This window comes from Corythoichthys intestinalis, chromosome 1 (assembly GCF_030265065.1).
Source record: "Corythoichthys intestinalis isolate RoL2023-P3 chromosome 1, ASM3026506v1, whole genome shotgun sequence".
NCBI lineage: Eukaryota > Metazoa > Chordata > Actinopteri > Syngnathiformes > Syngnathidae > Corythoichthys > Corythoichthys intestinalis.
In genome coordinates, this window is record NC_080395.1 from 19,135,780 (window position 1) to 19,158,933 (window position 23,154).

General features: G+C 37.9%; 1 protein-coding gene across 1 annotated transcript; it reads right to left on the reverse strand.

Moving 5' to 3' along the window:
* Positions 1 to 1,768: 1,768 nt before the first annotated feature.
* pnoca (prepronociceptin a) lies at positions 1,769 to 23,154 on the reverse strand. Its single transcript, XM_057847323.1, has 3 exons — positions 23,084 to 23,154; positions 9,005 to 9,136; positions 1,769 to 4,354 (listed from the first exon to the last, which is right to left on the reverse strand). Exons 2-3 carry the CDS (start codon positions 9,128 to 9,130, stop codon positions 3,824 to 3,826), a joined length of 657 nt encoding a protein of 218 aa, XP_057703306.1. The 5' UTR covers positions 9,131 to 9,136; positions 23,084 to 23,154; the 3' UTR covers positions 1,769 to 3,823.

Consider the following 23,154-nt stretch of genomic DNA (forward strand, 5'->3'; position numbering starts at 1 on the left):
AGCAGAAAGAAACCTAAGTTTGGGAGGAAACTAAAAAGGTGTCAGTTGGGTCAGATAGTAGAATATGAGAATAACAATATTGTAATGTTTTGAGTGAAAGTGCAATTCAAGTGAGTGTGTAGAACTAATTTTTACTTTTTTGTCCTCCAGTCGGCTATGTGGAATTGGTGAAGACTGGATTCACACTGTGATCCAATTCAGGTGTTTTTTCCCCCCCATTCATGTCATTGTTGTTTACACCAGGAAAACAACTTATCTTCTCAAAATCCTAATCACAACTTGTTCAAATGTGAATACAAATTGAATATAAATGGAATATCAGCTATTTTGACAGACATATCGGATACGTAAAAGCAAACCAAAGCTTTAACAAGTCGAGTCCAGGACAGTGTGTGATAGTCCAGACCAATTTCTGCATATTCATTGATGGTTTGACTGTGCTTAGGTGTAAAAACTAGTGCATCTTGATTTTTGTGTCAGCGCAAAACCTGCTGCAACTATTTGGGAATTTGTTTGCCTGAACCATGAGTGCGTACTCACCAATATCATGTTGGAATAACACTGAGTCTTAGGCTAGGTTCATATCGCAGGTCTTAATGCACAATTCAGATTTTTTTGCTATATGTTTTTTTGGCGTGCCCATTCAGACTGCCTTTGTCCATTGAGCCTGTTCAAGTATCACGCATGCGCACAAATTCGAAGTCCGAGATGCGTTGAGCAAACTGACCCGCATGCGCGGGAGCATCAAAACAATTGACTACACATACTGGCTCAACGTCATTCTAGGGTGATCATATTTTGATTTCCAAAAAGAGGACACAAATAAAAGACAAAAATAATTCCCATTTAGTCTCATGTTCAAAGTTTATGTATATAAATTGATAGCATGCACGCACTGCGAGCATAACGCCCACACATAAGGACAGTTTGCCCCAACTCTCAGCCGTGTGAGCAATCTTATGTAATAATATAATATTGCTCATTTGGTGCACAGAAAGAAAACCGAGCATTCTCAGGTTTACCCCCCCCCCCCACTCCCTCCAATTTTCCTTTTTCTAATGACTTTTCAAGCCCGCTTCTTCCCTAAAAGTCGAGTTCAAGCTAGGCGCTAACGGTAATGTACAGCTCCATCGCTGCATGAATTCCGGATTGGGAGACTTGACAGTTCAGACCGCAGCCACATTCTGGAAAAATGTGGCCCAGATCAGATTTTTACCACATACGAAAGTGACCTACTGTAGAACGGATTTGAAATGGTCCACTTTATTGCGACTTTATCCGTTCAGACTGTAAAGTTAAGGCCTCACTCGAGTTGGAAAAACACGTAAAAAATCGGATTCGTGCATTAAGACCTGTGGTATAGACCTAGCCCTATAGATTTGCTTGAAAGAGACATACTAGTCCTTCTCAAAAAATTACCATATTGTGATAAAGTTCATTATTTTCTGTAATGTACTGATAAACATTAGACTTTCATATATTTTAGATTCATTACACGCAACTGAAGTACTTCAAGCCTTTTATTGTTTTAATATTGATGATTTTGGCAAAAAAGTCAAGAAAAACCAAAAATCCCAATCTCAAAAAAATAGCATATCATGAAAAGGTACTCTAAAGAAGCTACTAACCTAATCATCTGAATCAACGAATTTACTCAAAACCCTGCGAAAGATTCCTGAGGCTTTTAAAAACTCCCAACCTGGTTCATTACTCAAAACCGCAATCATGGGCAAGACTGCCAACCTGACTGCTGTCCAGAAGGTCATCATTGACACCCTCAAGCAAGAGGCTAAGACAAAGAAAGAAATTTCTGAGCTAATAGGCTGTTCCCAGAGTACTGTATCAAGGCACCTCAGTGGGAAGTCTGTGGGAAGGAAAAAGTATGGCAGGAAACGCTGCACAACCAGAAGAGGTGACCTCACCCTGAGAAAGATTGTGGACAACGGCTGATTCCAAACTTTGGGGGACCTGCAGAAACAGAGGACTGAGTCTGGAGTATAAACATCCAGAGCCACCATGCACAGGCGAGTCAAGCGCCTGACTTGGGCTACAGAGAAGCAGCACTGGACTGTTGCTCAGTGGTCCGAAGTACGTTTTTCAGAATAAAGCAAATTTTCCATGTCATTCAGAAATCAAGGTGCCAGAGTTTGGGTCTGGGGTGTCAGCTGCTGGTGTTGGTTTACTGTGTTTTATCAAGGGCAGGGTCAATGCAGGAGATTTTGGAGCACTTCATGCTTCCATCTGCTGAAAAGCTATATGGAAATGAAGATTTCATTTTTCAGCACGACCTGGCACCTGCTCAGAGTGCCAAAACCACTGGTAACGGGTTTACCAACCATGGCATTACTGTGCTAAAATAGCCTGCCAACTCTCCTGACCTGAACCCCACAGAGAATCTGTGGGATACTGGGAAGAGGATGTTGAGAGACACCAGACCCAACACTGTGGATGAGGTTAAGGACGCCTGTTACGGATGGAGAGTAATTTAAGTCCATTAGATAGAGCGGCAACACCACCCATTTATTTTGGGGTACACTATGTGCCTGCCACAGTATTGATTTAGTTTGGGGGTTGGTTTGGGTTCTAGGTTTAGTTGGGGGGTTTTGGAACTTTTATTTGGTGTTTGCTGCATAGTGCAGGGGGTTGGGTAAATGTTTGTGTGCTCTGTGTCCATTGCCTTTTTTACTGTTAAATAAACTTTTTATTTGCAATTTTGATTTGTCACTGCCTCCTCCTTTCACACCTGCCGTCTTATGTTACGCTCGCGGCCCCTGACCACCAGGGGTACTCGTAACACCGCTATCGAAATATCCATAACACCTCAGCAGTGCCACAGGTTGATTGCCCCCATGCCACACCGCATTGAAGCAGTCATTTCTGCAAAAGGATTCCCGACCAAGTTTTGAGTGCGTAGCTGATATAATCAATTGAAGGTTGACTTTTTTTTGTATTAAAAAAAAACTTTTTTGTATTGGTTGGATGAAATATGCTAATTTTTTTAGATCGAGATTTTTGGTTTTTCTTGACTTTTTTGCCAAAATCATCAATATTAAAACAATAAAAGCCTTGAAGTACTTCAGTTGTATGTAATGAATCTAAAATATATCAGAAGTCTAATGTTAACAGTACATTACAGAAAATAATTAACTTTATCACAATATGCTAATTTTTTGAGAAGGACTAGTAAAAAAATGTCACATACGCTGGGTGTGTCGACAAAGACAGACCCTCAGTATGTCTGAATATTGTCTTAGTGCAGAGTGACCTACCAAATTCTAAAATTCAGGTTCGCACTAAAATGAATAGACAGATGTGTTTTACACTCGAGCATAGATGCACCACCACCTATGAAATAAAGAATTCAGGCAAGTACAGGACAAATCAGGAGTGCGGAGTTCAGACCAAATTGAGACCAATGCTTTGAACAATCATGACCAAGTGAAGACTTTAAGGAGTCAAGACCAAATCAAAGTCTTTGATGCATCTAAACTAAGCGGAACCTAATTTTTGAACATTCTAGAAATCTAGAGAGTGATGCCTGCCAAGTCAAAACGAAGACTTTGAGGCGTTAGTACCAAGTCACAACCAATTTTTTTAGGAGTCTACATTTCATTTTTAGGTTGAGTGAGCAAAAACTGAACAAATGAGTCAAAACAGAGGAAGCATCCTACACATAAATATCAATATCAGATATGTGTAACTTGACAGTGGATGTTACTGGACAGTCCACAAACAGGCACTAACTGGGAATTGGGCCCTGTAGTGTAAATCCAGCCTGGGCTACAAACACAAACATTTGAGTGTGGCGGCTTTCACGGCCTCGCTACACCTCATTATGATGGCTGAGCTCCTCTGAGACGCTGTTGTACTCTGTGGCTCGAGTACTCATGCCCAGGTACTGTTTAAGGAACTCGCTGAAGCGTTTCTGGTTGTTCCACTTGCGCGCCGACTTACGGATGCCGATGAAGCCGCCGTAGCGTTTCTGGTAAGACCTTGCTGGTGCAATCAGCTTCCTGTAGCTGTGGCGGCCTTTCACGAAGCCCCCAAACCTCTTGGAGACACTCAGGGCCATGTTGTCATTATTGGAGTCCTCAGACTCATCATCCAAGGACAAGGAATCATGGGTGTCCGCATCTCTGTCATCCAGCACTTGGGTAATGCGATCCAACCTTTGCAAGGCCAGGGGCAGGCCCTCCCCATCATTTTCCCCCTCCACTTCCTCTACCTCTTCTGGAAACAAGGCCTCCACCTCCTCCTGGGATCTTTTGGGCATGGATGATAGCGACAAAGACCTACGGCAGGTTTCCCAGGAGGATGCCAGGGTGTCGGAGGCTTCACATTCTAAGAGGCACTCCTGAAAGTAAAAACAAATGAAAGGATTAACTCTGAGAGTTTTAATTTTTTCAGAGAAAGATTCATTTTAACAATACGGACGCATGTATCTTGAGAGGCCGAGTTACGTATGCTTCCGCGTCAGACCTGCGCCGTCAACGAAGACCCGATTTACGACCCTGCGCCGTAGCCTCTCTGGGTCCTTCATTTTTTTCTGACTTCGCGTCGCGTCAACGCGTGTGACGTGGTGGATATGGACTATGATTGGTCCGCTCAGACTGTTGTTTCCGGTTCAGCGCGAAATCACCACCATTCTCAAAAATTATTTTTCTACACGCAAATGGACCAAGCTGACGAGAGTATCAACGAAGAGCAAGTACGACAACTTCCACAATGTCTCGTCAAGACATTGTGAAGATTGCCAAATGGCAAGCAATACGTGGGAGGAGATTGCTGAAAATACGGGGCTGGAGGTCAGCCAGCGATTGAATTAAAAAATGAAAGAACCACCGAGACAAGTACAGTATGTGTGTGTTCAGAATCAAATGGCCACTCGAAGCGGCGACCCAGTCGGCCAAAAACTGCCAGCTTTTTATCACTTTGTCGTATTTTTGGTCTGAGCACTTTATCATTTATTGTGTACATATGTTTGCTGTGAGTCTTTGACTTATTTACGTGTCATACTTCAGGTATATGAAGAATAAAACACAGGTTAGGTGTCAAAAGAGTTTTGATGTGTCATTTTCAACAACAGACAGTTCACACACGATACATCATCACTGATTGAGAATGCCACGGTGCTTTTATGATAACGTTAACATCAAGGCTTCCAACGCAGTTTGGGAAATTTCATAGATGCCAGAAATCTGCTATGGCTTCCCACTGGCTGTTTGCAGGACACGGCAAACAAATCGGGCTGGAGGGCTTTGCAGACTTCGGACAAAACGCTGGACGCAGTGCTCGACGCCAGTTTGAAGCTAGCTGCTACAGCTAACTGGTTTCCACCCGAGGCTAGAACTCTCTATGCGGCATCAAAAGTTGGACAGAACACCTCAAAACCGTCTTCTGCGTCGCGTACGCCTCAACATTTGTATGATCAACATTTATTCAATGTTGATGAGCTGAAGATCCGCATTCAAGCGTTCCATCTTGCATTGTTTATTTTTTTCTCCATTAAACTAGACAAGAGGAAGTCAACAAGCATGCCCCAAAACCTTACAAAGATAACGCCACACCCCTCTAGTGGCTTGGCGGTGAATTACAGAGCAACGCGTCACCTGGACGGAGAACCATCGAATGACGCCGTGGTCGCTGCGCCGTCACCGCAGCGCGGGAGCATAACTCAGGCTTTAGATGCAAGTGTTGTCTTGTTATGAGAGGTGAGTAAAGTAGCCAAAAAAATTGTCAAGTAAGTAGTCATCCAAAAAAAAAATCACAAGTACAAGTAAAAAGTATTCGGTGAAAAGAACACTTAAGTAATGAGTACCTGCTTACAATATGTGATTTTATTTTAAACAATGATACTTTTTTTTTTCTCGGCACAACGTAATCTATATGCACTGTTATTATTATTATAATGTAATACCGTATTGGCCCGAAAATAAGACGGCCCTGATTATATGAGGACCCCCTCTTTTTCAAGACTTAAGTTTGAAAAAAGACTTTTTGAACACCAAATTAATTTTTATACAGAAAATAATGACAGTAGATCCGAAACAAATGATTATGACAATAGATTTGCGAGAAAAAGCATATTTTTCCTCCTCAAATCTTAATATCTGAATATTTAAATATATAAACATAAGTGCAATCACATTCGTAAATGAATGGCTTCTGGTTTTGAAATGTGAATAAACCATTCTAATGTGATAAAACAACAAAATTGCAATAACTGCATTAACCATCAAACTGAAGTCTAACTGTAACTGTAGTCTTGAAACAAATCTGAATAATTAAAAACATTGCAATAAAATAATGCAAACTGGTTAAACTAAAATAAGTAGCTGAGATTTGTCATTACAAAACATCGCTTCAATGATATCTGGCGCCATCCAGCGTGGTGAATGGGGAGAGCAGCTGAGTTTTGTCATGACAGAACATCGCTTCAATGATATCTGGCGCCATCTAGCGTCGTGAAAGGGTATAATGTCTAGACCGCGAATATAAGACGACCCCCTCTTTTTCAGTGTCATTTCAATGCAAAAAACACTGTCTTATATTCGGGCCAATGCGGTATAACCTATTATATGACCATATTAGGCCAAAATCATTAAACTCAAATGAGAACATTCTACAGAAATATAACATCACCCGTCCAAGCACCATGAATCCCCTCTAGTGGTGAAAACATTTCCTACCATGAAACCATATTGATCACCGATTTTCTGTGATCTATCTGTTGCCTGGAACTCCAGACTCACTGCTGTTCCAGCGATAGAGTCTGGCGACCGTTCTGCGGATCAAATTCCCAGGGCGGAGCAAGCCACAGCTAACAGACAGCGGAGTGGACCAATCAGCGATGGGCGAACGTGACGTTGGTAAAGCGACAAGAAACTCTACCGCGAGGAAGTAAACATACGAGGAGAGCGGAGAATGAAGACGTTTATTCAACATGGCTAGCGCAAGACAGACTGTTGTCAATTACTTGTGTCGATGTGTTTTTGGTCATTCAAAACTGGATTTACCGAGGATTGGAATAAATTCTCGGCTCTCCCGTTCGCCATCTGTGTTGTTGTGGAGACGACTTCCGACGCGCAAGAGTGACAAGGCTCGTTAAGAACACGTCACGCAAATGAGCAAATCTGATTGCACGGATACGTACGTTCTGGCTCAAGGAGCCAATGAGGAACTGGGTCCCAGACTGTTCTCCCGGTGTTTAAAAAATACAGGGAGAACAGTCTGGCCATGTCAGGCAAATCTATCGGTGCCAAGTGAAAACTAGGAGAAAAGTTGAAAACTGCATTTTCGAATATAGACGGCAGCATTATATGTCAAATAGTTTATTTTTTACAGCGCTTTAACCCTATATTGCCAAATGTATCACATTTGATACACCTAAAACTTCATGAATTTGAGACTAATTCAGAATTTTGATATTTCTTTTTGGAAAAAAAAAAAAGATGGATGCAAGTCAGCACATGCATCTGCAGGTTCCATGAGAAAAACAGGATTTAGCAAGGGTTATAGATATCTGAGCGCTTATTACACATATTCATTTTGACTTTTCTTTTTACAAATTTAAAAAAAAGGTTTCATTAGGACCTTATTTTTCAAATTTTGGGATTTTCTGATAATTGCTTCATATTGCTGGCATTAAAGGGTTTTAAATACGCTGCGTGGTTGAAAAAGGCTGGCGTGATCATTAGACTTCTGATTGTAAACTTGTGTGTGTGGTAATATGACTATCGTTTCGATTGGTTTTGTATTGTTTCAGTTATATATAATTGATTTGTATAATTGAGTCCTGTGATTATTGTCACGACGCCTCATTGGTGAAACTGGTGGAGCCACAAAAATAAAATCTCAAGGTACCACTGTACCTGCAAGCATACGTGGAGTTTAAGGGGGGGGGGGGGGGGGGGGGTGAAAAGTATCACTGCATGTAATTGACTTTCCTATATATGATTTTAAAATTAAGAGATTTTCGGTAAAATATTGTCTATAAAAATTGTAAAGCAATAAAACAAACAACAAAAATGAATGAAATGAACAAAAAATATTTTTATTATAGGTAAAAATTATTTTTCGAAAGATCATGTGATTAGCACCTTAGACTGTCATTGCTTTGCTTAGGCAAAACCACCTGAGGACCGAAGAGGCAAAATGGATATACGTAATTTTTTCAAACCTAAGCTTTCAAAAGCGACAGCAATTACTGATCAAGAACCAAGAATTGAAAATGTGGACCATGAAACGCCAGAGAGCACCGCCAAAATGGTGATCGGAGTTTCAATTTGCTCGACTAAAGACACTAATTGTACAACAGAGCCACCACCGGCGGGCGTATCATATTCAATGGATGACGATCATGGCAAAATTATTGCTGTCCTAAGCAGCCTGATTTTGGAATTCCCCTCAAAAATGATGGGAAACAAAACATGCTTGTTTTCAACTGATTTTTATAAATATTCTTGAATTTTATTGCTGACACTGCCCCAAAAGTCAAACTCCACCTATGCCTGCAAGCTATTATTACAATTATTGTTTTGTTAGTTTTTTTTTTTTTTTTTAGCAGGGCACAGTTTTAAAAATAGTTTGTTTAAAAATATCATATCTATTTAAGATCTTTAGTTAGCATTTTTACAGTGTACCACAATTCAATATAAGTACCTGTTTTGAAAAAACACAGTTTAGTTAATACTTCTACTGTACTTAAGTGTTAAGTGAGCTAACTTATGCTTGTCAGACGGCAATAAATCATCATATGTGCCTTTCCTGTACGACCTCAAATGTCTTTTCCGTGTCAACTTGTCGAGAGGAGCGCGCACGCATCCCTGGGAATCAATTAGCCACAACAAATTAGTAAAAGTCAAATGCCAAAAGGCTAATTTGTTGAGTCAGACAGAGTAAGAAGAGGGAGGTTTGCCTCTTATCAGCAAATGAAAGTTGTGGCTGTCAGGAGAAGCTTAACAAACGATGTGTGCGTGTGTGTGTGTAGACAATCTGTGCTCACCATGGTGTTGAAGGTGAGCTGTTTGGGCAGGATACGGCTGCAGGACAGGCAGTCATCCTGACAGTCGCCGTGTACGCCATTAACACAAAGCAACAGCAGCGTTAGGAGAGCCACCAGCATCTTCATGATGGTCTGCAGGACAAATATACAGACGTGACAATCTTCTAAAGTCTTCTGCGGACATTGTAATTAGTTTTAAAGGGTAAATTGATAAACCACACAGAACAACATTAATCGTTTGAGAGTCCCAAAATTAATTTGAACTCTTTTAGGGACAGTGGTCACAACAGTGGATATCTATTCAAGAGTTATCATTAGCTTAACTTATTCACTGCCGGATCAGGTCGTATAATATGCATTGTGTTAGTTAGTAAAAAAGGAACATTGATATTGAAAACACTTATTGACATGTTAGAGGATTTGGAGGGAAAGTCAGAGAGGCCAGACTGAGATGGTTTGAGCATGTCCAGAGGAGAGATATTGAGTATATTGGCAAAAAGATGCTGGATTTGCATAAACCCCAAAGGAGGTCTAGAGGACGATCAAAGAGGAGGTTTATGGAAGTAGTTAAAGAGGACATGAAGGTAGTTGGTGTGAGAGCAGAGGATAGGGTTAGATGGAGTCAACTGATTCCCTGTGGCAAGCCCTGAAGGGAAAAGCTGAAAGGAAAAGAATAATAATACTGTAATAATATATAAATAATAATAATCCTTTGCATTCCATTAGGAATTAGGAATGGTAATGGAATGTCTCTTAAATCAATTTTATTGTATTTAGAATTATTCATAGTTAGACGACAGACGGCTTTTTTAATTAGCGTTTTTTTTTTTAATTCTTTTTTTTTTTTTTTTTTTTTTACTTATTCCTATTTGAATATTTTTCCCCGAAAATGGATGCATCAATTAATTCCTTCTTCCTTCTTAAAATGCAGTATATGAGTTTATATATATATATATATATATATATATTTTTTTTTTTTTTTTTTTTTTTTTTTTTGCTCATTGCAAAATACGTGCGGCCAACGCTGTCAAATTGGGGCTGCAAAATATTTTACCATGAGCCACAATTGGCCCCTGGGCCACATGTTTGAGACCCCTGTCATATATAAATGTATAAATGTAATAATAATATTTTAAATGAATAAAAATTTAAATTCATGCATGAAAGTGTTGTCATGTCACGTGTCGCTTAGCAGATTTTCAGGTGTCCTTTGAACATGACCTTAGGGGACTTCCTAACATTATTTATGCCCAAGAAAGGCAGTGATTCTACAAAAAGTCAGGAGCAGCTTTTACAAACAAAATAAATATATAAGACGAACAATAGAGCTTATTAGGCATAGACATCTTGACTGTGATCTGCCACAAAAACACAAGTGGGGCTGATGATCAAATGATGGAAAAGCTGAGATTCTTGCACTTAAAAATAATAACCACTGTCGTGAAGGCGTACGAATGACATTTGTGAAGGGCAGGATGTGAACGACAATGACGCCAAATGTGAAGAAAGTTTTTCAGCCTTTATTTAGAACCATGAGGAAGAAGTTTTCTTCTGGTCAAACGACTGACTCATTCATTCACACACACAAAGATTCACTCACTCACACGAAGGGGTTAAAGTGGGCTGAAGCTGAGCTCCGCCTCCATAGTCAAATAAACAAATAATTAAATTCCAACTGGCCGTAGCGCCCATACACTGTATAATAAGGTAGCGCCGCGGACAAGATATAATATTTGCATGTACAGTCTGTAATGCTCTCTCACATGTAACGTAAGCACTGACACACTCAACAAATCAGAGCACAGCATCACCCACTGCTTGTCCCGCCTTCTCTAACACTCAGAATCTACTTAGTCAGTCAAACCACCATTGTTTGTTTGAATCGTTTATGGTTTGAATGTCTCCATGTAGGTGTTGAATGCCGCGTTTAAAGCAAAGGAAGTGAATAACGCTAGATTTATTTAGATGAAGAAGTTCGGTAATATTCAACAATTCATCACGCCAATAAGAATTTAAATTTGAAAATGGCGAGGCACTTTAGATTATATGCCTTGTGTAATGGCAAAACTTTCATGGTTATCTGAGTTAGCTTAAAAGTAAAGACAGACAGACAGACTTACAGATAGCTAGCTGGCTAGCGAGCTAACTAGCTAGCTTATATTGTCCCATAGGTAAATTCTCTTTTGAGAATGAAGCCAATTCAAATTTTTTTCACCATGTACGTAATTTTCACTACTGTGCCGCAACACCGAATTTTAGGGCTCCCCAATCGCGTCAAATCCCACTTTAACCACTTCTCACACATTCATGTGTCAACTATCCAGTACATTTTAATAGTTTCTCAAAATTACACACATGTGCCAGTAACCGAACAAAATCTTGAGGAACCACTAGAAATTGGTCAGCCGAGTCTATGGCCACTTAAAACCCAAGATGGCTTGTGCCTTTCAAGGCATTTTTTGCATCTAAAATCTATCATTTTCAATATGCACTATTAAGGCTCAATTTTGAAGAATAATTCCAGCAATAACCCATGGTGTTGCAAAGTATAGTCACTTTTCTGTCTCACATACGTGATTCAAATCTGGTGAAAGTTAGACAAAAGTTCACCTTTAATGCTTTATAGGGCACTCATTTAAAATTAAATACTATCCAATTTATTTTAAAAAAACACACAAAACCCATCAGATTTAGAGTGGTATTGGAAGGCATAATCATAAGTTATTTCTAATGGAAATAACACAAAATCCCAGAAATGCTGGAGATCAATAGGAAGTAAAATAGCATAGGCGGAGTTTGACTTTTGGGGCAGTGGGGGCACAACATGTTGATGACCCCGAAATGCAGTGTCAGCAATAAAATTAACTTACAAGAATATTTATGATAATAAGTTGACAATGAACTTTTTTTTGTTTCACATCATTCTTGAGGGGAATTCTAAATCAGGGTTCTTAGGCAATACTTTTCGGCAAGATTGTCAACCATTGAATATGGTACCCCCGCCAGTGTCGTGCCAATATAGTTACCCCAGTCAAAAATTGTATCCCCTGGGCGGACCAGTATGGAGGTAGATTTGTGTCTTTATTATTCAATCAAAAAAAAAAAAAAAGTGGCTTCAATGAAAAAAAAAAATGCTTCTCTCAAAATATATATTTTCAATAAAAAAAAGTCGCTTCAATCACAAAAAAATCTGTTTGAATGCAAAAATAAATTCAAAACTCAAAAAAATGTATGTGAAAGCTATTTTTTGAATATTTTTTGATTGGAGTCAAGATTTTCTTTTTGATTGAAGCATCTTTTTTGATTGAAGTAATGTTGATTTGTGTTTGGCGAGGACGTTTTTGTCTTTATTAATCAATCAAAAAATAAGTTGCTTAAAAAAATACATTTTAAAAAGGAAAAATCACTTCAATCAAAAAAAGAAAATTTTCAATTATAGAAAACGTTTTTGAATGCGAAAAAATATAGATTTAAAAATTTGCATTTTGCAATTTGAACACAATTTTTTTGTTGTTGTTTTTTGATTGAATCAATCCTTATTGTGTTTGGGCCATATTATGTGTAGGACATTTGTGTCTAAATCATTCAATCCCCAAAACAGTTGCTTCAACCAAAACAAATATTTTCAATCAATGAAAAAAATATTTTAAAAAATAAAATTGCCCTCCCCTAATTTTTTTTTTTTTTTGTGAAAATTATATGCAAAGCAAATGACCGTCTAAGGTGCTAATCACATGATCTGTTCGAAAAATAATTTTGACCCAATATAAAAATATATATTTTTGTTCATTTCATTCATTTTTGTTGCAGTTTTATTGCTTTACAACTTATATATATATATATATATATAGTTTTTTTTTTTTTTAATTATTAAATTTATTAGGATCATGGAAGCTTCCACTTGGGGAAAATATATACATACAGTATATCCTGTATATACATAATATAATAAAAATATACAGTACTGTGCAAAAGTTTTAGGCAGGTGTCCTGCCTAAAACTTTTGCACAGTACTGTATATATAATATATGAAAATCAATTTCATGCAATTACATTTTTCATTTTTCAGCCACCGGGGGGGTGCCCCCCCGGCCCCCCCTAAAATCCGCTTATGCCCAAGATAATAGAAAGTGACCCAAAAATGTCCCAAAATCCACATAGTGACCAAAAATGAATATTGGGTCAACTGAAAATGCCCCAAAATCAACAAGAAGTGATCCATCATTGACCCCAAATTTACAAAGGGTGACCTGTTAATGTCCCAAAATCAACAGGAAGTGAGCAAAGCGAACAATTTCTCTAGTAATGGCGTTTTCTAGTTTATTTTGTTTGTATTGACATTTAATTAATTTATCAATATATTTATTCATAAAAATACTCTTAAAAATACAATATTAATTCATTATGAAAATTGTAACAAAATCATTTATACAAAATAGCCACTTGCACTAAACACGGTTCGACGAAATTAGCTATTGTTTAAAAAAAAAAAAAAAAAAAAAAAGTTTAAAAATCACCTTATTTTAAAAACAACCAAATATTGTCTCATTTGAACTGGATTCAATTTTTTTACAACTCCAAAAAATAAAGCCATGGAGTCAAAAATTGGGAATGAAAACTGAAATATTGCACAATTTAGTATCTTCTATTTTGTCTAATATACTATATTTGAAAAGTGGCATAGTAACAGGCTTGAATCTCTTGAAGAATTTCACCTATCAAAGTCTAGAAATATCGAAAAAAAGACCCCAAAAAGCCATTTTCAAACCAAAACGGCAGCCATTTAAAATCTTATCCCATTGCAAAAGAGCGACTATGCTAATTGAATTGAGCTAATAGATCCTGTCAACTGTCAGGGCTTCCCAAGAGCTTCCTGGAAGCAATTAATTTGCTTTTAATGAACCGATTAACTGCAAAGTAAACCAGCTAATTAAACCCATGACTGTCTGTGCCGGTGGGGGTCTGGTACGATTACCTATGACCTTCCACCACTCGAAAAACGTTCACTGAAAGAATCGTAAGAGCTGAAATCCAGGTCTTGATGACGTTGCTGTGTTAGTGAGTCAAGTCGAGCATGAAAAAAATGAATGTTGTACAGCATCTGGACAGGTTCTTGTCCAGTAGTTTTTTTTTCTCAATTATTTCTTTCCTCCCATCGCGACCACGACCAGCTTAAAAGGAAATGACTTCAGGCGACCTAAAGCCGGATTATTCATGGGCGATTGAACAAACTGCACATTAATATGAACAAACTCTAAGTGGTCTTGCAACTTTGAGGTAGTTTTCTTCATTATGTTTCCTTTCTTGGAAATATCTGAACACTTCTTTGCATACAAGGTGCCGAATATGCTGATTTATTATAAAAACCCTGTGCTGCTACTGTTGTAATGTGAGTTTATTGCTACAGTACGAGTATATTGTTGGGAAGAAGTGGATAATTGTCACAAGTTTGACTCTTTAATGAATATTCATCAACATGTTTTAGGAGACGAGTCATTTATTACAGGGTTTTATATCTTTGGTTGAGTAACTTTTTGAGTTAGTTTTACCGCGCCATACATTTTACTTTGATTTGAGAAGAAATGCTACTCTGCCACTTTGGGCTACACTAAATTCGTTAAATTTTTCCTCTTTATTCTGCATATTAGATTTGACATTATTTTTGGCAGGGTTGCCAAGACTGGCTCTTCTAGTTTCACCAATGAGACATCACAACAATACCCACATGACTCCATTATACAGTGCCCTCCATAATTATTGGCACCCCTGAAAAAGATGTGTTTTTTAGCTTCTAATATATATATTTTTTTATTCAAATAATATGGGACCTTAATGGAAAATAAAGAGAAAAATCCAACCTTCAATACAAGTGCATTCATTCAGTGGGGAAAAAAATCCCACATAAAGAAAAAATTATTTGACATCAAATAATGTGTGTCACAATTATTAGCACCCCTGGTGTTAATATTTTGTACAACCCCCTTTTGCCAACAAAACAAGGTCTGGGGACTGAGATGGCCATGGGAGGAACTTGATTCAGTGTCTGGTGAACCATTTCTGTGTAGATTTGGCCATATGTTTAGGGTCATTGTATTGCTGAAAGATCCAGTGACGATCCATCTTCAGCTTTTGGGCAGAGGGCAACAGATTTTGATTTAAAATGTCCTGGTATTTCAAAGCATTCATGATGCCATGCACCCTAACAAGGTTCCCAGGGCCTTTGGAAGTCTCACACAAAAATACACACGGTCCCAGGCTTCAACTGGGACCGTGTGCTTTGGTCAGATGAGACCAAGATTGAGCTTTTTGGCAACAAACCCTCTAAGTGGGTCTGGCGTGCCACGAAAGATGCGCATGCTGAAAAGCACCTCATACCCACTGTGAAGTATGGGGGTGGGACAGTGATGCCGTGGGGCTGTTTCGCTTCCAAAGGCCCCGGGAACCTTGTTAGGGTGCATGGTATCATGAATGCTTTGAAATACCAGGACATTTTAAATCAAAATCTGTTGCCCTCTGCCCGAAAGCTGAAGATGGGTCGTCACTGGGTCTTTCAAAAAGACAATGACCCTAAACATGTGGCCAAATCTACACAGAAATGGTTAACCAGACACAAAATCAAGCTCCTCCCATGGCCATCTCAGTCCCCAGACTTATAATTGTGACACACATTATTTGATGTCACATATTTTTTTCTTTATGTGAGATTTTTTCCCCACTGAATGAATGCACTTGTATTGAAGGTTGGATTTTTCTCTTTTTTTCCCATTAAGGTCCCATATTATTTGAATAAAAAATATATATATATTAGAAGCTAAAAAACACATCTTTTTCAGGGGTGCCAATAATTATGGAGGGCACTGTACCAATCAGACGTTTAAAAAAAATAAATAAATAAACATTTTTAAAAAATTTTTTAAAAAAGTAACAACAAAATGCTTGCAGTCGGAAGTCCTATGATCTTTATTTTATTTTATTTTTTTAACCTGTCCTGTTCAGCTGCTTGGCACGGAGAATGGAGATCTGAGTGTCTGATTGATCTGAACAGTTTTAATGTATCACATGAGAGTATGACATACATCCATAGTGATCATTCAACGTACCTCATTTATTAGCAGCGAACAGGAAGGGGTGATGGGGGAACAAAAGAAAAGAAGGAGAGAGAAAGAGAAAAAGCACGGACAACAACAAGAAATACATTAAACGCCTACTCTAACTAACTATGAATATTTTGCAGCTATCGTTAGCTAGTTGTATTTCCGGTTGACACCATGTGGGGGGCCTGATAACCAAGGAAAGAGGGAGGGGGGGCTGAGAGATAAGTGATTAGGAGGGGTGAAGTGTACCTAAATCAGCCATGTGGTCTAGAACTCAGTATTTGTGTGAATCCCTTGCGAGTGTGAGTATGGTGGCATCCTATTCTATGCTGTCTCATCACTAATCCTGACACCGAGGTTTTATTTGAGTGTGTCTAATTTCACCTAGTCATGCGTAAATCCCATCTAACATGTGATAATCCCGCAGACGAGTAGAGATGCCGCGTGGGTGCTACCCCAGGGCCATGGCCCTTCCCCAGCCTATCCTTGGGGGGCAAGCCAGAGCCGCCGATCCCTCCTCCCGCAGCCCAGCAAAGGGGCCATCGTCACCCCCAGGGATCCAGGGTTGGACCAGCCTGGCCCCTATCAACCGGCCTTCAGGAATAGGAAGAGGGACGCACCACCACCCCTTCCACCCACCCAGCCCACGAGCCACAGCAGCAGCCCCCCAACCGGCACGGCCCATCGCAGGACCTCAACGGCCCACCAAGCCCAGGGCAGGACCCCCTGCCGGACCTAGCAACACCTAGCCAACCCACCGGCATCCAGCGAGCGACCCGCGCCGGAGAGCAGGGCAGCTACCCAGGCAGAGAAGAGAGAGAAAGGCGAAGGCAGGAGAACGCCGAGGATCCATCGCGGGGCAACGCAAGAGCCCCGACCTTCCCCCACTCCCGGGGCCGGCAGCCCAGGCAGAGGGGAGACCATGCCCTGGAAGCTACGCCATAGAGAAAGGCGTTGTCCTTTGCGTTTGATCAACCATTTTCAAAGAGCCAAAAATAGCAAAGAGGGCGTGCCTAACCTCATGATTTGATTTCCATGGGTAAATTTTCATCCAATCATCTCCCAGAAGTGGCAATAGCAACTAAATTCAGTGTATTTATTGGTTTGGAGACACAAACGCGTCATATATAAGTATAACACCATTTACCATTTACTTCAGCAGCATGCTTAGGTCTGAAGGGGTTAATGTTAGCACTTTCACTGATACATTTCCGATTCTTTCAACACGGTTAATGCGCAACACTGCCCTCCGGTGGTCAAGTTATAGCTAGTGACAACCAACACTGTATGTAAGGTATCGTAATTTCTATTGACCAAAAGAAGAAAACACATTGGTGTGATAAATCTTTTCTCCACCTTAACACCTCTAAAACTAAGGATATGTTGGTAGATTTTAGGAAAAAAACAACCTGCTCCTCCTCAACCAACTAGCATAAAAGGTAACAGTATAGCAGTGGTGAATCAGTATAAATACTTGGGTACTGTGATAGACAGTAAACTCAAATTCGATGCAAATACGGAGTCTATTTGCAAAAAGGGCCAACAACGATTGTACTTCCTTAGGAAGCTTAACTCTTTTAATGTTGATAAGGCTATCTTGTCCTTGTTTTATAAATCTTTTATTGAATCGGTTCTTACTTTTGCTTTTATTGCCTGGTATGGAGGAATTAGCCTGAAGGAGAAAAATAACATCAACCATATTGTCAAGGTCGCCAGTAAGATAATAGGCTGTCCACAGGTCTCCTTAACAGATAGTTATGAGAGGCAGGTCATGAGGAAGGCAAAACACATCCTGAATTGTGTACAACATCCCCTTCATTGCTCGTTTGAGGTCCTCCCTTCAGGCAGGAGATTCAGAGTCCCTTGTTTTAAGTTAAATAGGACAAAGAACTCCTTCCTACCCAGTGCAATTTGGTTGCTAAATTTGCACAATTCTTGCAGTTAGATGCAAAACTGTCTATGGCATTTTAAATTTGTAGTCTGTGTTACTTTATTGTATGTGTATGAGTGGTTGTGTTATCTGTTATCTGTATGCTTGTAAGACAAGTTTCCCCTTCTTAGGGGACAATAAACTTAAACTGAATTGAATTATGATTATACATATGCTGATCATATTGGCCTATGAAAGATTTGTTTTACGAAATACAGTGTCGAAGGAGGGTTAAATCACATTGATATTAAAAAAATAAAACATTAAAGCACAAAATGCCTCATGTAAAGCCTTTGCTGATAGAAACTTCACTTTATCTGTCAGGCCCATTTAAAACACATTCTCTTGTCTTTTTTTTAACGGTTGATAACTGTCTGCTCAATCGATATTACTAATTAGCTAGCCAATGCCAATTGGTGCCTACTTGTGTTCATCAACTTCTCTTCATTCACCACAAGAGCTTTAATGAACGTATGAAGTTGCTCGTATATATTAACCAGTCAAATCTTCTCCATTATTCTAAATAATACGGTGGATCAAATGGTAAATTTGACTTTCGTTGCACACAAGCTACTCTGCATTTTTAATTCAGATAATAAAATGTCTTGTGTTCGTCACAAAGCAACCTTCTAAAAATGGTAAAACTGCCAGGCAAGACCTCTCCAAAATAGTTTGATATACAGTACCTCACTGAAAACATTTTTGTATTTCCTAAATTATTATTAAAAAATGATTCTTATAATAGCTGGAGATAGCAAACTGAGGTGATTACAGCCAGACACGCTAAGCTAAATCCAATTGTCCTGTTCAATGTGTCTAATCACCTCAGGTCGATTAATGTTGGTGGATGTTGGCTCAAACACACATTAACACACACAGCGATCATATCAGACAGTTCACTATTGATTTTCTTTGTTCGGCTTTTTTCAAGACAAGATGTTGTTAAGAGCTTCATTTCATGTCTATTTAGGAATATTTGTGAGTCTAAAACCTAAAAAGTGGTATTGGCGACACCTCTTTGTGTATGGCAAGCAAGGAAAACGTTACTGTTCCATACCTGTCGTGACTCAAGATGTGATTAGAGGTGGGTAGAGTAGCCAAATGATTTATGCAAGTGTGGTGTTACTATAAAATTACTCAGGTAAAAGTAAAAGTAGTCATCCAAAAAATGCACTCAAGTACAAGTAAAAAAGTATTTGGTTAAAGAATACTGAAGTAACATTGTGAGTAACTGCTTACGACGTTTGATTTTTTATTATTATTTTTTTTTTTCCAAACAATGGTATTTTTGTTCTCAGCACAAAATATATGAGCTGTTATTATTATACTGCACTACACCCTATTATATATCCACATGAAGCCTAAGAAATATAAAAAATACATATTGGGTTCCGGTGAGAGAAAAAATCTAAAGAAATGAAGCATTATTCATCCAAACAGCATGACTGCCCTCTGGTGGAGAAATTTACTAAAAACTTTTACACTAAGTTGTAATTCAACTAACTTTAATTGACTTGATTCAACTTTTTTTTTTTCAGTGCTTTAAAGACGCCACATGATTAAACAGGCCGGCGTGATCATAGAATGGAAGGCATGAGTCTGATTGGTATAATGGAGTAATGTGATTATTGTTGCGACATCTTACTGGGGAAATTGGTAGAGCAACTTTTGGTGTCTGTAAAAAAAAAAAAAAAAAGTAATAATGTCGAATGAAGAGGAAAATTGTAACGACGAGTGTAGTAAGAGTAGCGTTTCTTCATCACAAATCTATTAAAGTGAATGTAAAAAGTATGGCTTGGTAAAACTACTCTTAGAAGTACATTGTTCTCAAAATGTCACTCAAGTAAATGTAACGGAGTAAATGTAACACGTTACTACAGCTCTCTGGATGTGATTAACACAAAATATGCTGCATGATCAACTGATAATTATTTAAAGTAATGAAAATGTACACGCGTACAAGTGATATTAAGAACTTTGCCATATTGAATTGATGTTTATCAGTACTAGAAAACACTAAAATATGAATTGACTTCTAATGTTTCAAATGTATACATAACAGGGCCATAAGCATTGAGTGCCGATGCTTGTGGACTATTATTCGCAGGCCCCTCCACACTTTCAGAGGCCCCTTTAGACCATCGTCTGTTGTCTGTGTGTGTGGTTTGCAAGACCCCTTCAGACTATCTGCCAAGCGTCTGGCAGAGATATTTTAACACTTAAAAACTCTATTACAGCTCCAGGCACCCTCTTACCTTTCTGTTTGACCCTCACCCAACCACGCCCACTTTACACTGCAAACCGCGCCCGTGTGTGGTCACACCCCCAGCACCCCCGCTAAGTTCCATCCCCTGCAATAACAATCTTCACCATTCACTTCTTCATAGCCAACATTATCATATTCTAGTGTCATCTTAGGGTGTAAGTCTAGTCAAACTAACTACCTTTGGATACCTCGTAGCCATGGTTTCTTTCCGAGGGACAATATGTTTGCCAAATGGCCCTGACACAGCTAATCAATAACTAATGGATTAACAAATGTATCGGCAAATATTTTTAAAGATTGATTAATCGTTTTGTGACATTGTTGACATTATTGTTCAAATTCCCTTTTTTGAGCCTCTTAATAGAAAATAATCTTAGATTTTGCATTTCTATTAAAATTTTTAAAGAAGAAAAAAGGGAGAAAAAAATATTTTCTTTTTTAATTAGAGATTTTCTGATTTTAGTTTCAAAATTTTTTTTACCTAAAATTATTTTAATTTATTATTTTAATTTTAATTTTATTTTTTTATTCTTTTTTTATTTAATCTAAATATTTTTGTTTAATATAAAATATATACATAGTATAAAAGTAAAATATAATAATAGATTGAAAAATATATTGAAAGGAAAAAAAAGAATAATTTTTAAAAAAATATATATTCTCGCTTAATTTTTTTAATTTTTGAAAAATGTTTATTCATTTCACATTAAAAAAAAAAAAAAAAAAGATGGAGTAAATATTCCTTGATCAATGTAATCCTCAAACATTCAAACATTGAAAAATACAGAAATATCATCCAAACTTCTTAATTATGATTTTATTTGTGACATCTGTTGTCTAGAATGTGTAATGTAAAAAAAAAAACTTTAATAACTTAAAGTCAGAAAACTGAAATCTCTCATCACCTAAATGTATGTGGACAACAACTAACTATACCACAACAATCGGGGCAAAATTTGAGATTTCAAATGATAAATGTTAAGCAATAATCCTGACGTCTTACTACACGTGACATAAAACATCCATTTTACAATACCTCTTTGATGAGCCAATGTAAGAATACGAGGCACACCATGGGATAAACAGTCCCCCCCACACCCAGTCCCTAGCACAAAGGCATGCACAGGGACCCCGTCGTTTCAGGAACATTGCCTCTTGGGATTAACACCCCGCAATAACCACTACATTCATTGCGGCATCCTGGCGTGTAACAGGTGACTGCGCACGACTTTTTTCTCCTTTCATCCTCCTCTCCTCCCATTCTCTGTTGGTGTCGTTAATGTTGTACAGAATTGTTTTCCCAACAATTTTTAGACTTCTAAAGTTTTAAATGAATCAGTGTCATGTTTTTATGTAATTTTAGCACATATTTATGGGCCAGTGTGGTCTGGTCCACCTACTGATAGAATAATTGATTGATTGTCTCATCATTTTTGTGTATTAATATTTCATTTGCGGTAGTAAGAGGAGATAAATCACTTCTCTAAATCTATGTGTATTAAATTACTCAACTGCACGCACAGTGATTGACGTTGATATCACATTAATTGTTAAATTACTGTATGTTCCCCCAAAATGTATATTACAATAAAAATGAGTGATGACATTAATGCAAAGCAGTTGTAATTGAAATTTGATGCTCAATTGTAGTAACAAATGCTTAAAAGAAAAGAAAAGAATATTTTAACCCTTTTTAGAGCGCTCATTTAATTTAGTGGCAGCTGTTGACAGCGCTAGACGTCCAATCCATATTGACTGGGAGGGTTGAGAGTTAAATACTAAACTACTAAATAATAGCTAAAATTTTAGAAATAATAATAATAAAAAATCAACTTTAGAGGCATTATTGTGGGCCATAATCAGAGTGTATTTCTCATTTTTATTAATTTTAATGATAGAAATGTGTTTTTTATTAACATTTTGTTCATTGATTATTTTATTTAATTAAAAATAATAACTAATGATACAATTTTATGTGCACTTATAATTTCGCTTTTTTTTGTTTTTTGGTCATGTGGGCTGCACTTGTATGCCTTGTCTTAATATTGTTGCCTCCATAACACAAAATGTGTTGTTCATAAATATGAACGCCAGGTCTTTATGGGGTTAAGTAAATAAAAATAAAAAAATAAAATGAATAATAAAACAAAAAATAAAATAATAATTACTGGTATGATGAATAGTCACTTGCCCTATAAAGGGTTAACTTAAACTAAAATGAAATTAATAAAATGTTGACTTTGATTTTATTGGTTTTATCAGAAAATGTTTAAGAAAAATACATATCAATCAAAATTCCTACATATCTTCTACATTCCAAATCCGTTTCCCTGTCATTATAATTGATATATATTACATAATATGTTTGGGAAAAAAACATATGGGATCACATTATGTATTGTATTTTGTTTACATATTTTAATGATTGTTCATGACTAAAAAATAGGTGCACGTGTCCAAACGTGTTGATCCTTTCATGCAAAAAATGGCCAAATCTATGAGAAAATATAATGTCTTTACCTTTGCTTATAAGGAACACATGCTGTAAAACACCCCTCTTCCAATAACACAAGGGGACATGAAGGGTGATCTATACTAAGATCCCTAATGACAGCTTAAGTCCAAATGGGTCCATCCAAATGAGTAGCCCTCTTGCGAGGTTCAAAGTTCAAATGGCACAGTCATTACCCAGCATGCCTTCCATTAGCAAAACTGTTGCAGCTCGAAAGTGATTATTATAATTTTTTGTGTTTTACTTTTATATAAAAGGACCTCCATTCATCACCTACCTGTTTTAGGGTTACAATCCTCAAGTTGTGGGTCCCTCAGCTGCTGGCTGCTTGAAGTAAGTTTCCTCTGT

Excerpts from the sequence above, each read along its gene's own strand:
- pnoca (XM_057847323.1), bottom strand. The coding sequence starts at position 9,130 with ATGAAGATGCTGGTGGCTCTCCTAACGCTGCTGTTGCTTTGTGTTAAT. Across the intron at positions 4,355-9,004 it reads AGCTCACCTTCAACACCATG|GAGTGCCTCTTAGAATGTGA; the intron begins GTGAGCACAGAT and ends TTTTACTTTCAG.